The 16,394-nt window shown below is 43.7% G+C and overlaps 2 protein-coding genes across 3 annotated transcripts in view; one reads left to right on the forward strand and one right to left on the reverse strand.

Annotated features, from left to right (window-relative positions):
* LOC105565465 overlaps positions 1 to 16,394 on the reverse strand; it is a 69,256-nt gene that overhangs the window by 2,323 nt on the left and 50,539 nt on the right. The window lies entirely within an intron of this gene.
* Positions 11,527 to 16,394, forward strand: part of LOC105565464 (homeobox protein B-H2) — a 40,426-nt gene continuing 35,558 nt past the window's right edge. Inside the window, exon 1 of the mRNA XM_012018702.1 lies at positions 11,527 to 13,425. Coding sequence (XP_011874092.1) covers positions 12,978 to 13,425 — 448 coding nt within the window. The 5' untranslated portion in view covers positions 11,527 to 12,977. The remainder of the gene's footprint in view (positions 13,426 to 16,394) is intronic.

Below are 16,394 nucleotides of genomic sequence, written 5' to 3' on the forward strand. Positions count from 1 at the left end.
GACATTAGACTGTTTATTGCGATGAGTATTACCATGTGCCTCGGTGGTCGAAATGGTTGAGACGTCCGCCTAGCGAGAGGGAGGTCCAGGTTCAAACCCTGGCCGAGGTGATATTTTTTCGCAATAAATTTAGAATAGAATATTTAGACACTACCACCCTGTCACGGCTGAGTCCTTTAAATTCTTTGAAATAAAAAAGTTGTCTGCTTTCATCTGCGAGTGGTTGGTAATAGGGACATCGAGTGGCCGGGTATCGGGACATAACCGAAAACTGATGGCTGGGTACTGGGACATTTCCTTTTCTCGCATTTTCCGAAAAAATCAAATCAACTATTACCAATGGAACTAATTATTGGATGGTTTCCAGAAACTAGAGAATCCAAGCTTTCGTTTCGTCGTTTCCGCTTATAAATAAGATTTGTTAATATATACAAAAATTCAATTTCAATTTTCCAAGCGTCTTAAATGGTCCGCTATTGGGACGTTTACCTTAAATTCCTCAATTAGGAACTTTGATTTCGTTAAGAACGTGTTAATTGTGTAAAATTAGTTGGACATATCTTGACCAATCCCTTTTACATCTGCCAATATGGAACAAGATTGATACCACTGGACCATCTTATAACTATCTGATTTTCTAAAAAACTGACTACTCCGGAAACTGGGTTCGTTCTGACTTTCAAGTAAGCAATATATTACACAGATACTTTCACCAAATATCGACAAGAAATTTATAGACTAAGATCATATCACATTATTTATTAAAATGTTTTAAAACCTACATCGCTCGTTTAGCTTATTGGCCCATTATATCTAATCTTATATTGAGTAAGTTAATTTAAATCAATCTTCAGATAGATGGATCGCCAATGAATAAAACATTATTGTGTTTAATTTAAATCATTACATTTTCTACATTCAACTAAAGGTTTCATGAGATATGTGTAAGTGTGCAGAGCGCTCTCTTGGAATTTCAAAGGTTGCGGAAGCCTCGGGAAAATTTTCGAAGTATTTATTCGTTATTAAAAATAGCAACACGTTTAAAGACATTAATATCAAGAGACATGGTAGTGTCTCGCGCCAAGTATACTATAAGCGTAGCTAATACCGCGCGCGCGAGACCGATCGTGTGTAAGATTATCATATCGTAAATATATCCATTTGCGTGTTTTTTTTTATAAATCGGCAAAATCTATTAAATATCTAACTTCGGTCTTTAAAGTACTTTATAATAATTATTAGATTTGTTGAAAACTATTTGAATGTCAGACTCACGATTGCAATTTTTATTCGAACGCGGTAGGATAAAAAGCTTCCACGATGGGGCTCCGAGTAGTGAAATGTAAAGTTGCTACGTGCTGACAAAAGTACGCTTGCAAATGCGACGTACTTGTCGACGAGTTCGGCACCGGTATCAGCCGGATGTGCGTGTTCCACGTCCCGCAGGATCAATGGATTTGCGGACGAAGAACAAAGGGCCGCGAATGAGACAGAGCGGAGCGGAGGCGGACGCGAGACGGAGGGAAAGAGAGCGAAAAACGGGAGTAGATTCGCCACGGTGATAACCGAACTGCGGCCTGTGGTCGGGGACCCATGAAAAATAACGAAAATTTAGCCGGGGGCTGGGCGCAAAGCGATTAAGTCCATTATACAGTTTTATCAGTATGAGAAAGATCTAATAGCGGCACCTTCATCCCTACCATCGCCCGCTTCCCTCGCCCGGCCTTTCGCCGGACTAATTCTCACCCCTCGGGAGAGCGCCCTCCTCGCGCACGTATATGCATAGGAACCCCCTCGATGTGTCATACGTGCGCCGCTTGTACTCTCGCATGTCTCTCTGTGTCGAACGTTCCGTAATGCACGACGAAAAAGAAAGAGGAGGGCAGAGCATGTGGATGTGTGAACAAAACGCATTGGCGTATGATCTCCAAGTTTCAAGTAAACCCAACGCCTTTCTAATCCAAGTATTGTGATTTCGCGCGTATCTTGCTGTCGCAAACTTTATTCAATTACAAACTTTTTCTCACTTTCGTTGGCGTTGTATTATTGTTCCTAAAATATCGCAACGGATGCTTGCAAAGTTATTACTTACACTTGCGTACAAAATATTGTTGATAGAATTAAAGATATAAAAGTTATTATAAAAATGTAGTTTGTTGGTACAGATAAATTTTATGGTCACTGATATCATTTATTATAAGAACACTTGAAGAGTAAAATCAACAATATTAAAAATTTATATGTATGAATTTTTATGTAATATATAATTTCTCTTAATTCCTTAAGTCTCGAGTCAAAGTCAGCTAACACTTTCAAATTCGGGGATTTTTAAAGATCTGGGGAGCGCTGGTTTGTTCTACGCTTATGCGAGGCTTAACAATCAACACGAGAGAACGCTGGTGTACGTAACGGACGGGACACACGCTATATCTAACGAGGCCTACAACCCTCAGCGATCGAAACACCTGCAGGAAATCACAACCCTCAAATGCAAATATTATCTTAATTGCTATAGAAAACTGCCGCCATTACGTGGAAACGCTTTTTTCTACCACCTACACGCCATTACGTTCTAACGAGTACAACGGCGCGCGGGTGTGATTGAAGCGGAGACGGGGGGGGGGGGAGAAAGTCGCCATCCTCGAGAAAGACCGTTCGATGGTCAACTTTGGCACAGAACCAACATGTGAATGAATCAATAATAAGTTCTGTGGAGGAGTTTGATTACGCGAATGGCAACGCTTGGCCTGATAAACGGAGAAACTCTTAAACTTCACTCTGCGTACAATAAAATACATCTGAAATTAATAATCTGTTTTTCTTTTCTTTTTCTACATATTGTTTTCGCTCATGTGATTATTACAGTACATTCTTTTTCTATCGCATCAATGCGATAATTGTAATTACGTTGGTTTTTATAGAGAGCCAATTCACGCTTATCGATTTAAATTATTACACTTCGTGTAGCGTATTGTACTCTAGAACTGCCTGCAAGAGAATTTTTGTGATGCACCAATTTTATCTCCACGTAGACGTTTTACTCGTATGTTAAAATTCTTTAAAAGTAGTAAAGTTCCTGTCTGCGAAACTGAAAACGTATTGTCGCAAAGTGGCCTTTAGCTGGGTTTCAAGGCACTTGCTCGCTATCAATGCAAATTGCCCGTAATGGAGGCTTTTAGACGAAATCCGATCTCTTCGGGAATGGATAATTCGCAAGTGTCACCCCGCGGTAACTGTTGCAAATCGCGCCGCGCCGCGACAAATCGAGAAAGGTATGCATTATACGTATAATTCTCGGACACTGGATGTCTGAAACTACTGTATTGAAAATAAATGACAATTTTAATCAAGCGCTCGGACATAATTTAATTAGCAGGAAGAATTTTTGATCAATTTAATTTCGTCAATTATAAAATCTCAACAAGTTTCCTGCAGAAAGAATTTATTCCACGTGTACTAACGTTCCACTCTTCTTTTGCATTTTTGTAAAATATTTTAAATATACAAATTATATTAAATATGAAACATTCTACATTTATAGTTTTGTTAAAATCATCGGTATTAATTATTATATTAGTAATAATTACGAGTGTAACGATGATGAAATGTTATTATGATAAAAAAATCGAATAACTTAGTTTTAACGCATCTAATTATTTTGTTAACAGCTGATTTCTTGCCCAACACGCAAATGCTGCATTTCACAACTTCTTTGTGTATTTGAATTTAGATAGAACGTTAACAAATCCATTTCGTCAACCACGACGGCAAATTGTCGATTTAGAAATGCGCTTTGAGCAACGTCCGCTTTGGAAGGTCCCTTCCTACCATCCATCCTTTTTACACAGGACTTAATTAATTTCTCATGCACGCCGCTTCATAGAAACTCGAATGTCTTGCGCGATCCCGTGCATAATGAGTTGACGCAAAAGATATTAACAAATCGACCAGCTATGCACTCCTTAATTGGTCGTTGACTTTCCATCCGTTAACTCGTTACTGACGGAATTGGTAATTGTGAGAGCTTACGTAATAACGAAGTTATGAAGTGGCATTTCAATCATCTATGACTTGTCTGAAATAATTTGCATAATACGCAATATATTCGGAGAAAAAAAAACTATTTTATTTTAGTGGTTGCCTTTATCCCAGTGAGAAATGATTCGTCGAAACGATGTCAAATTCGACACCAATTCGACGGTGTCGATGTCGATTCGACATCGTTTCGACATCGACCGACGAGTCATTTCTCGCTGGGATTGGTATTATCATTAGTTTTTTTATTTGTGGTATTTTATCATTATTTATGTTATTAATCATTAACAGCTCTTAATAGTAACTTTTTGAAATAATAACATTTATCAACACTTCTTGGATGAATTTCATCTAGAATTCAATAATTCTGTGCAATTTGTAAAAAGATTTTTTACTTGTATATAACGTATTATATGTTGTATGTTTTTAAAATTAAAAACAAATATAGATTATTGAAATTTAACTGCACTACAATTAAAACAAACCGCGCGCGTACTTAGTTGTTTAATTAAACGACGCATTTACATCGACATCCGCGAGGAGATTTTCTATCTTCGGATTCTCTCGTTTCCGGTGGACGCCGCTAAGACTTCGCGATTAACCTTCGACCGGAACATTACGGTTCCTTCCTCGCGCGCCAAATTTCCGCCGTCCTGTTCGTGAGAACGCATTACGATCTTAATGAGCACTTAGCATAACAAACGCAAGATCGGATCGGGTTGCTAAGCGGGGCCGCGCACGCACCGACGATGAGCGAGAATGCGCGCGAGCGCATCGGGCGGCTTTTGCCGCGAGGGAAACTAGGCGATCGCCCCGAGCCTCGTAAACGCAACGGTCTCTCACGTGTATAAGCCTCTTACGGCGCGGCATGGCTGATACACAAAGATCTCCCGCGTGTAAGTACACTGTATGCGCGCCAAGTTCTCGGCACGTCCGAGCTTAGAGGCGTTGGGCGTATACGTGTACGAATACAGGCCTCGTAAGTACGAGGATCTGGAGAGTGCGAGGTTTTTTCTGCACGTGGAAAATTACGGGCTCGCACCATTGAGGCTCGTGAAGTATTCATTGGTTATCCAGAAAGATGCGGCGACTATTAAAGCATTAACGCGCATAATCATGTTTGATTATATAAAATCCAGATCTTTGAACGATCACTGAAATATCTGCGAATAACAGTGATGTAAAGCCAAAGGCACGCGATACTATTTTTCTTTCATTTAAAATCATTTAAAATCATTTAAAAAAAGTGTCGCAACTATTCTGTCCATCACTGTACAGTTACCATTCCGAATCCATTTTGAACGTTTTCGATCTATTTCTCAAGTAAAATTTTCCTTAGGCTGGATTCACACCTTGGCAGAAAAGCAGAAGCCAATCAGAATTCGCGTTGGTAGTAAACAGCACACTCTGCTGGCAGAAAGTTGAAACTGTCGACTACCAGTGAGAGCTCTGATTGGTTCTGATTGGATTTCTGACTCTTCTGCTTTTCTGTCAACGTGTGAATCCAGCCGCAGAGAAAATGTTTTGGAACGTAACCCTGAATCTAAATGCGCGTTTCTAAACTCATCCCAAGAAGTGTTGCGACCATTCTGTCCATCACTGTACATTGCATAGTGATGAAATTGCCGTTACTTTTAAAGTTATCTGCGACATCTCATAAGTATCGTCAGTTTATTATATGTATTTACTTTTAATATCTTAATTTTTTGTGTTATTACTAGCATGTACAGTGAACTTTATTTTTGCTACGTTTATGATTCAATCAATGACTTCAACATTGTACATGTAACTTTAATCTTATGAAAAATTGGCAAGAGTGCAAAACCAAATATATCGAAATAAAATATATTTTTGACGGCAGAAGATCGCGCGTGTCTTCATCGACGGTCGCTGGGAAAGTAGCCGGCACGGGGATGAACGGAGAGAAACGGGAAGGCGACCTCGGGGTTTCGCGACGCGATGCGCATGCGAGCGGCTCCCGACTTATGGAAGTTTAGCCGTTAACTTAACCGGCGTTTACCTTAATCTAAGATCAGCCACGGCCCCCGAGCCGTGCACCGTGCGGTATAATGTATGGCCGTATGAATATGCATTGGACACGGTATGAGGTCTACCGCGTGCGTGTGCCGGGCGCGTACGCGCGCGAGCGCGCGCCCCGTTGACGTGTTTGCCCACGCTCACTTTGCGAGCGGTACACACGGCCGACGATACGCGGCTCGTTGTGTGCACGCGCGATTCAATGGTGTTGCCGCCGCGCCGTTGCGCGCCTAAGAGGCTCGATGTACTCGTACGTCACATTTGTTCCCCTTAAATTCGGCCTCTGTGACGTAACGTCATCCCGGAATCCTTAGAGAGGATCTACGCACTCGCGGGTTGGAACTCGCTAGAAAAGATGACAGAGTACGAGAGAACATTGAATCGATTTAAAAACTCGTTTAGTTGGGGGAAAGCGATCGTTTATTGTTACTTGAGATGTCGTCGTTAAGACCTGCGTCTACGACTTGGTTCAAGTTCTAGTTCCGAGCAATGTGTAGCCAATCAACTTGCAGCTATTCCTTAAAAGGACACAGGCCTTAAGTCTTGTGTCCACGATCCAAGAACTGTGTCCAAGTTCTAGAAAAATGTCTTGTATCTTTTGCATCCGCCCTAGCGGAAAAAATTTCTGTAAATAGTTACAAAAAATTGACTTGAAATAGAAATTTGTAGAAATTGTTATATTTTCGTTTAAACATTAATTTTTTTGCAAAAATATCTACGAAATAGTACCACAAATTACAATATTCTCTAATCAAGAAATTATTGCAAGTAGTATTTCCTGAAAATGTACAATTTTGTAAAAATTAGTACAAAACTTTACTAGTTTTAAAAATTTAAGGAACAACAAAATCTTAAAGAATTAAAACGTCTGCTTACTTGTAGAATATTACAAAAATTATTACAAAAATTTCATACACTTTTTTAAATTTACGTAGAATTTCTTAGATTCTGGCAGTATATTTTTTTTTGTAGAATTTTGTAAAATTATTTCCGGCAGGGCATGGCGAGAGATGTCACATCAATATTTGCAGAAACAAAAAGTGTTTTACAATAGATGCCAGGGATGAAGTTCTTCAATGAATAACAATTGCATAGAATTTTCTATTTCCTCGTTGCTCTTTTCTATAAAATTCACTTTCATCCTTATGTAAGATCTGCGTGATCTCCGTTACTTCAGTCATACGTAGAATTCGCTCGATAAACGACGTACGAAAGTACGGTACAATGTGAGAAAGAAAACGAGCGCGCGTCTCGTTTCGCCAAACGAAAGCAGGTTGCGTTAGTTCGCGGCTGCGTGTGGGAGTAATTTGTGTCTCATGAGTGTGTGTCCTGCGTAGCGGACGATACGGCGCGAAGATGCCGGAGCAAGTGGAAGGTGAATTCTTATCTGGGTGAATTTTACGAGCGTTTTACAGGATCGTTAATTTCAGAAGTTTTATCGTGTATATTCGCCTTGAGCCTCGATTGTATGCACAAATGTCCGCTTTTAACGGCAGCTGCTAAAAGCGGATTGCAAAGTAAGTTGAGCATCGATGTCGCGCTGTCTCATTGCATTAGCGACTTTAATTCATCGAAGCGAGCGTGAGGAGTGTGAGGCTGACTGGTTGGCTAAAGGCCGAATCAGACTAGCAATTGCGGACTCGGATTGGATTGGGATTGGCGATTGTCTTCTAGCCAATGAGAGTCGATTAAATCGCCGGCTGCTTTGCTCTCATTGGCTAGAGGACAATCGTCAATCGCCACTCCCAATCCAATCCGAGTCGGCGATTGCTAGTCTGGTTCGGCCTTAACGATAGCTGATAAACAAATTTATTCGCGTTTTGTTTTTATTTTGTTCAATATCTGTTGGCTTTTCGATTGACCGATATGATAAATATTTCGCGAACATTTTGTATAACGATGAGATATGCTGATTTCGAAAAACTAATTAATTAAACGAAAATTATACACACATACATACATAAATTTTAATTTTTGAAACACGTAAAACTATTAACTGGCGTTACTATTTTTTATTGGGAAAAAGCATAATTCGTCGCTATAAAATTTCTAAAGTTTGAAAGAGAGCGGGTAAGACGGCGTGTAGATTACGGAAAATTTGCCCTGAATATGTTGAGCTTAAGTTTATACATTGTTTCAAAGTGACTGAAAAATGTCATTACGGACCAGCCGGAGGGTCTCGGATTTATGAGGCTTAATTGGCACGTTGATAGGAGCAGTTTTAACGCTCTTAACTTTTCACTTCGTGTTCCCGACCGGATCGCAAGACTCAAGTCACATCCTCATGTAAATTTAATGACGTACACGTGGATACTACTTGTCTGGGTATTAGCGCGATATCCATATTATATCCATATTAATGTCTTCAGGCTGCTTTCCGTGTTAAAAAGTGTCAAAGTGCCTCGAGGAAATTTTCCTCGAGATTTCCGACCTACTAAGACCGGGAGCACTTTAACGACGTTAACTTCATATTTCCATTAAACGGTACATTATTTTGTATAAATTATCTCGTCGCGTAATTATTGTCCTCTGTTTCATGTAGACGTCGTAAACGTATCTCGTACACGTCAGTTCTAAATTTCGTAATATAAAAAATATCAGTAACTCTCTATTGCAAAAAATATGATATATTAGTGACGTTATAAAATAAAAGAGATTACAACAATATCCGGCGAGATGCGTCTGTGCTTCAAGTTACACTTAATTTAAGGAGGATTTTATGCTGTATGTCTTTCAAAAGAATAAACATGAACGCAACAAATCTGAATTGCAAGAGATAGTGTGTTTCGACATATACATAATTCAGAATTGCGCGCATCCGACACGCGGATATTTACGTTGATTCTTTCAATCAAGATCGTCATAATATTATCATAAATCGACCTTATTTTATGCTACGCGTTCATGAGCTCGCGTTGAGAATATTTAGACGTTGTAAGCTATATCAATTTAAACGCCTTTTTTTACCCCCAGTAATTAGCGTTGAGTTTTTCTACTCATTCGAGCCGCATCCGTGCAGCTTTCCACGGAGATTTCAGTAAGCCAATTACCGAGCAATAAGTATGCCCTTTAACGACGTTAACTTTTCATTTCGTTGCCCCGCGGGTGCGACACTCGTGGCTAATTCTCATGTTTAATTAATGAGACGTGTACGTACGAACGCATCACCTCTCTCTCTCTCAGGTGCAGCCCGTGCAACACGATCGCGCTTGTTCGCCGTATCCGAAGGGGGGCAACGCGCGTAAAGGTGCGTGTAAAATAAAAGGTGAAAAAATTAGCCGGCGCGCATTTTCTTACGAGTCACCAGCTTTCGTGTCGAGTCACGCTTTGACGATCACATTACAGGCTCCGTTAATTTCTTCCACAGAAATGAGCTGTCCCGCAAGCCGATTCTACGGACCTTCCATTTACGATGCGAAATTAACGTTAAGATCGAGCATCGATAAACGATAAAGAGAACGGAACTGCTAATAAATTTTAGCTATGTTACTGCATGTGCGGTAAAATGTGATGGAATTGGAAAGACAAGCTTGTTATGAATGCGCTCAGTTATAAATTCACGAACTCTTGTTTTATATCCTGCATATTATACAATCAAACTTAACTTATACTGCGACAAATGTTGGAAAATTTTTGCAGTCTATTATTTTACAGTGGCTATTTTCTACTTGCGCATTTATATGGTAGACCATATGGGATCATATACAGATGCAATTCGCGTTGCCCTTTAATTAAATGATGTTACAAGCACGATCTCTAACTGAATGACGTCACCATCCCCAATTTTTATACTTCTGTGATTTCTGCCAACTCCGCCGTGTCTAATTTCCTTTTGGTTCGATTCTGCTAATGTTAGAATAATCGTTCCAATATATTTCGTATATCAGGAATTGCATTCGTGTGCTACATTTACAGGTCTGTTATATTTTCAGCGAGTGTGTGAAATTTTAAATACATTTTCAAAGTAGTTTTTCCCCCAATATTGAAGCGCATCAGAAATCGTCGTAAAACAGCTGCTATTTTTGGCTCGCCAGTTTTTAATCGTGATACTTGGAAAAAATAGAGAGCAATGATCTTTTATTACACGAACAATGTCACTCAACTTTCTTTTGCACAAATTTATTTCTATTCCTTCCCACGCGTCAGACGGCGAACAAAGAGATGGCTCACTTCCAACAACTATAAGCAGCATCCGGTTTTATTCCTAACATCTGCCTTTTCACGAAAGATTTTAAATTTCAGTTATCATCTATATCACGTAAAACTCATATGAATCTTCACTCTTAAAGATTTCGCGATATCTTTTGCATGGACAGTCGTCATCTCGCTTATAACTTAAGACAACGGCACACGATTTAAACGATACTACATATTTTTCCTACTGGATTGCTTACGAGAGCCAATCAGGATTTAGCCTTGAGTCACCTGATCTAAAACTCTGCATCCTTATTGGTTCACGTAAGTCCCAGTCAATAGATGATTTAAGCCCTAAGCCTTAAGAAATTGACCAATCATAGTCAAGTATGAGTAGAATACGCGACTGTGATTAGTCAGTTTCTTAAGGCTTAGAGTTTAAAATCTCTATTGTAGATGGGCACTAAGCAATCCAGCAGGAAAAACGGTGTCATGTGCCGTTGGCTTTACTGCTCGCCATTTAGGCGAATGTATCGACATCGTTATTCTAATTGACTCTATTATTGCACAATTGAACGCTCAACGTCACTCTACGACGACATCGGCAACACAGTCCGGGTTAATCAACGTGCTTCTTTGATATGCTTAACGAGCCTTTTCTTGAGCATCGACGACAGGGGAGCGCAAAAAAGGTCCGCGTAGCAAAAAACGGCGCGCTCGCTCGCCCGGACTCCCGAGTTCGCTCGTTCGCTCACCCGCTCGTCCTCGTGAATTCGTAAATTCGCGGAGTAAGTTCGCGGAGCTGGGACCACCCTTCTCCGTTTCGATGGCACTTCACCCCTTCCAGCCAGGTCTCGCTGGACCCTCTCTTTCTCCCTCTCCCGACGATCCGCTTCGCTGTTCCATCTCGAGGAGAGCGAGCTGGAAGTGGGAGGCCAGTATCACCGCCCGCTCCACCCTGCTACCTTCCCTCCCCTCCCTTGCCCCGCGCTGTACCCTGCCTCTGCTCCCATGCCTCCCACCATCGTCGTCTTCCGCGCGAGGAGCTTGGGCGCCCCCTTCCCCCCGTCCGGACTATAATGAAAGATATTAACTACAATTTTATATCGAATTACCGCTGAAACACATTTCAAATTACTTGGGCGTAGCCGTGGCACATAGCGGAGGCGCCGAAGTTGCTCCGCTCGGGATTGGCGGGATGCTTAACGGCGACGAGCGGGATTGGCCCGGCCGTGGCGGTGGTGGGGCGAACAGGGGGCGTGTCGGAGTCCCGATATGGCCGCCCAGGAACGAGCGGAGGTGACTGCCGTCCTCAGTACAGGCAGACCAGTCGTGGCGACTCGATGCACACGCACGTCTCGCGTGCACGACTACGTTCTCAGCCCTGGGCAGGCCGAGCGGAGCGATTCTTCCGTCCGGCGAGGACGCGGACTCCGCATCAGATCGAATTTTACTCCGGAATCCAGCAGCCGGAAAGGCGCGCTGCCAACCGGCAGATTTCCCGCGACGGATATTCAATTTGCAGACATTTGTCAGGGTTTGGCTCGACTCTGCCCAAAGTGAACTGGATGGTATAACAACGTGGCAAAACGTGAACGACGTGTTGTCAGGTGACAGTGCAATCCGAAGAACAGTGTTGATAGACTGTATATCGCCGATTTTTGAGGTCGGTCATCGTTGACGAGAGTCTTGCCGCGAGAGTGATCAATCCTGGCACGCGTGACAAGCGAACCGGCTGAACATAGAACACTCTCAAAACGGACGTGGTCGAGGTAGACCAACCTGCTGGACCGATCGGACTTTGGTAGAAGTGATCGCTCGTTCATCAGACACAATTGTGACCTGCGTCGAGAGCGGGCTAACGTGAAAATAAAAAAGTTTCTTTAGAGATATCGCGTGTATTTCATGGTTAAACGGCTGCGTGGCGAACGGTCCCGAACTTGCTTCTGCCTTCGTAGGCGAGGTACACGTCGACGCGCGCGTAATCGTGCAAAAGTGAGAGGAGAACGTGCCACGAAGAGTCTTATATAAAAATAATTAATAATTGAACGCGCAAGGAAAAGGAGAAAAAGAAAAGCGGAAATGGCCGACGGCTCCGCTCTTATGCGCGGCAATTATGTTAAGTGGCCAATTAGCAATTAACCAGGGAGCCGTGCCGAGCGGCCCCTTAATTGCGCCTGGGAAGAAGGTGGTGGCGGAGGTGGAGCGACCGAGTTGAGCGGGAGGAAGTGCAAGGTGCACCACGCATCGCGACGCAAATATCTGTCTCACGCGCCATTTGCTCCAGATTTTTCCGAACGATCGTCGCCTCGGTCGACTTTTTAAATCACCCTCGGGCCGCTGGCGGTTTCAAGACCCTGGCGCCGCGGCACGCGGGCACGAGTCCCGAAGTCCCTGAGGCCGAGCTTCATTGGGGGTTACCGGCATTCATGTTCTCGACGCGATCGCCCGTCGGGGAACAGATCTCTTGACCCGCTCGTCAGGAAAAGCAACCCCTCGATCGCGACGGATCCTAAGACTGAGCGTCGAATGATGCCGGACAACGCGCCAATCGTACGCGCGAGAGACGAGGAGGAGTGACATTGGGTCTACCGAGGATACAGTGAAGTGAAGTTGAAATAAAGTGAGACGGCACGATCTCTCTTCCTGGGTCAGACTACGTCGTCATTGTCGGCAAGATTCTGTCTCCCAGGTACCGGGCGAGTCCTGGGGTGGCGACAGAGGCACCTGCAGGTGCCCGTAGCCCGAAGGAAGCACCTGCGTCTACCGTGATGACGGTCCATCATCAACAGAACCACCACGTGGCCGCTCTCAGTGGCGTCGCCGTGGCCAATAACGGTCTGAATCTCAGCAGGATGTCCGGCCTGGAGGCGCATCGGCTGGAGAACATCGTCGATAGGAACGGCATGGCGGTGGAGCGTCTCTCCAACGGGCTGGACTCGCGGAGCAGCAATTTGAACAACAACAACGGCTTGGAAAGAGGCGACGCCTCGACGACGATGCCGCAGAGGTCGAGGTTTATGATCACCGATATTCTGGGCGGTGCGTCCAGCAAGATGCACCAATCCGGGCTGCCTAGCCAGGAGCCACCCGGAAGTCCACCCTCGACGCCGCGGGACCTCAGTGTCAGGCATCAGTCCAGAACGTCCTTGAGCAACAGTAATCTAGACGAGGACAGCGACGCCAGCCACCACGACGGCGCTTCCGTTACGTCCAATGGTAAATGACGCTTTATTACACGCTTTCGAAACCGTGCTCGTCGCTTGGTACAACGACGTGATGAAGCCGGGGCGATATCGGGATATACATATAACTCTCTTAGGAATACCTCCAAGTCTCTCTCTCGACCCTTTTATAGCGCAATGCTTTTTTTTGTTTTCAAGTCCTTGTTGATTTCTTTCAGTAATAGAATGCACGTTGCACCGTTGAGTCTCTTTAAATTTTGCAAGCGGGACTCGTACACGGAGAGAATCGTCTCTTAAAATTTACCCTGAAAATTATGCAATCGTGGGACAACGTGGCATTTTGAGCAACTTCGTGAGTTTTTTTGAAATTTTACCATACATTTTTCTAGTAACTATACTTAGCATACATTTTACTAGTAAAATGTATGGTAAAGTTTAAAAAAATTCATAAAACTCCACGAGATGCCGTGTCGTCCCACGATTACGTGACTTTCGGGGTAAATTTTCAGGGAAAATTCTCTCTGTGTATGCCCCAATGGTCACGAACTTGGTCCCGAAAGGAAGACACGTGTTAAATAAGAAACGAGAACGTCAAATTCTAGGTCCGAGCAAGGTGTAGGCAGCCCAATAATTTTAGTCTAATATGTGAATTCATATACTGCGTTTTCCACCTGTCCTGCGCGCCGTTACTTTAGGACATTTAACACATTTGATTTGTATCACACTGGTCCTGACTTAACTCTATTTGTTTAAGTCACACGTCGATAAAACGTAGTCGCATTACCGAGATAGGAGCAGTTGAATTTGTGAAAGACTGTACTGTAGAAGGAATGAGATAAAGACGAACAGAGAACAGAGGTAATTCAAGCAACGAGATGTGAGACACGCGATAATTATTAAAAAATTGTCAATCAATCAATAATCATTCTTTATCAAATCTTTTCTATATCTCGCGAACAAGTAATTCGAATCCGATGTCCGCTCCATTCTCCTCCATCGCCCGCCCATAGATAAACAAGATACTTTCATTTCTACGTGGCTCTCAAAGTACGCAACGGAGAGAGAAATAAAGAAATAAGAACATTACGTGTTTTTGCCTTCATCGATGACTAAAACTGCCACTTGGCTGAAAGGTAGTCAAACGATAGCCCGCAGTCGCGTCCGTTACGAAACGTGCGTATTGTGATTTCGTTTATTCACCTGATCGCTCGGGTGGACTTTCACGAAGATGTCAAGGACACTCGCGGGACACGGTCCTTCCCGACCGGATGTCCCAATCGGTGAGATCACGTCGGCCGTCGCTGGCTGCGCGCATGGAGAACGCCTCTTTCGAGAATCAGATATATCTCCGCCGAGATAAACGTCTCTCTCTTCCTCTGCGGGGCTGCTGTGCCCCAGTGCGGCCGACAACGTTTAGGAATTCTAATGGTTCTAAATTGGCGCTCGGCATTCGAAAGCTTTAATTATGTTACCCTCATTTGTTTCATTCATCTTTTCTACCTGCGCCCCGGTGTCCTCCGGAGTTCAATCCCTCGGGCCGACCGAGTGCCGAGTTGTCGTAACTTCTTTGACCGAACGACGCCGAATTTCGTAAGAAATTCGAGCCACCGGTGTTACGCAAAAGCGCGCGCTCGCGCACGCACGTCGGGGGCTCGCGAGCGCAGCGTCGGAGGATCGATTTTTAATTACGGCGAAACTTTCACGTTAATTACCCGTAAGACCGCGCGGCTACGCGGGTGCGCAAATTATTAACTTCGTGACGCGAGGATATAAATGTAAATATAATGCTTGTTTGAAAAGTGTTATACTCGCTACTCGATTTCTACTCTAATAAACGCGCGCGTCGCTACAAACCGCGCACGGCAAGAAATCACTCTAGGCAGAGTGATTGATCGAAGTAGACCCTCTTTCTAATTGGGTTCGCCGTGTTTCCTCAAAACCGGAAGTACGTTATGTACCATAAACTAAGTTAAAGCTTTTATTTATAAAAATTACTAAGAGTTGCATGGCATTTGCGAATTTATACGAGACACAATATGCCACAACATTTTTTCTAGCTCTTCTTCAAAATTACATCGATTTTGACGATAGTGTCAACCGTTTGATCATCCAAACACATCCGAAACATCTTCGTACCGTACACAGCAATGATGTACTTCCGGCGGAAAGTCCTTTTGAGGACTTATGGCGGACTCAGGGGAATTGGCTAATCTCCACCTTGAATATCTAGGCAGAGATTAGCCAATTCCGTATCTCTACGTGTGGCGAGATCGCTGAGAACACAGACTTCTTTATGCTATTAGACTGCTACCTCCGAGCTGAAAAGTGAGACAAGAGTTCCGCCACGTCTTGTTAGGTAAATAAAGTTCGCGTGTCACTGATAGACCGATGCACACATACTACTTTATTTACCTAAGGCCAGTTCTACATTGATCATATCGTCGCAAGCGTCGCAAATCATAGATTCGACCGATCAGCGTTGAATTAGAACCAGTCTACGACTCTTGCGACACTACGATGCGACCAATGTAGAAACCGGCCTAACGAGACATGGCGGAACTCTTGTCTCACTTTTCAGCTCGGCGTAGCAGTCCAGTAGTTTATATAGAAGCCCGTGGCTGAGAGCCGCGCGGGTCGCGGCGTTTTCTCTCGGAAACTCGTCGGCAGGTGCTATTAAGGTGACCCGTGCCGAGCGTATCGGCACAATTTCCGTTAATTCGCAGCTTCTTCTCCCCGGGCCCGAGCCGTCCTCCTTTTCTCCCCTGGGCTGCTTGTTTTTAAACGCGACGCTCGAACGAAGCCGCTCGCTATAACGACTAAGCCGGCTGTTTGTTCCGTAATCGGCTTATTTCCTCAAAGAAGCGCATTAGCGACAATTACGCGGACGACGGCGATGTGATTAGACGCGGCGGCGGCGGGCAGCGGCGGGTAACACTAATACTGCTTCCGCGGCTAACTAAATCCGGCGCTCCTTCCTTGTGAAAACATCGGCGGGCTGTTAAG

Source organism: Vollenhovia emeryi, unplaced genomic scaffold (genome assembly GCF_000949405.1).
Source record: "Vollenhovia emeryi isolate VEMERY1.0 unplaced genomic scaffold, V.emery_V1.0 DF939152.1, whole genome shotgun sequence".
Lineage (NCBI taxonomy): Eukaryota > Metazoa > Arthropoda > Insecta > Hymenoptera > Formicidae > Vollenhovia > Vollenhovia emeryi.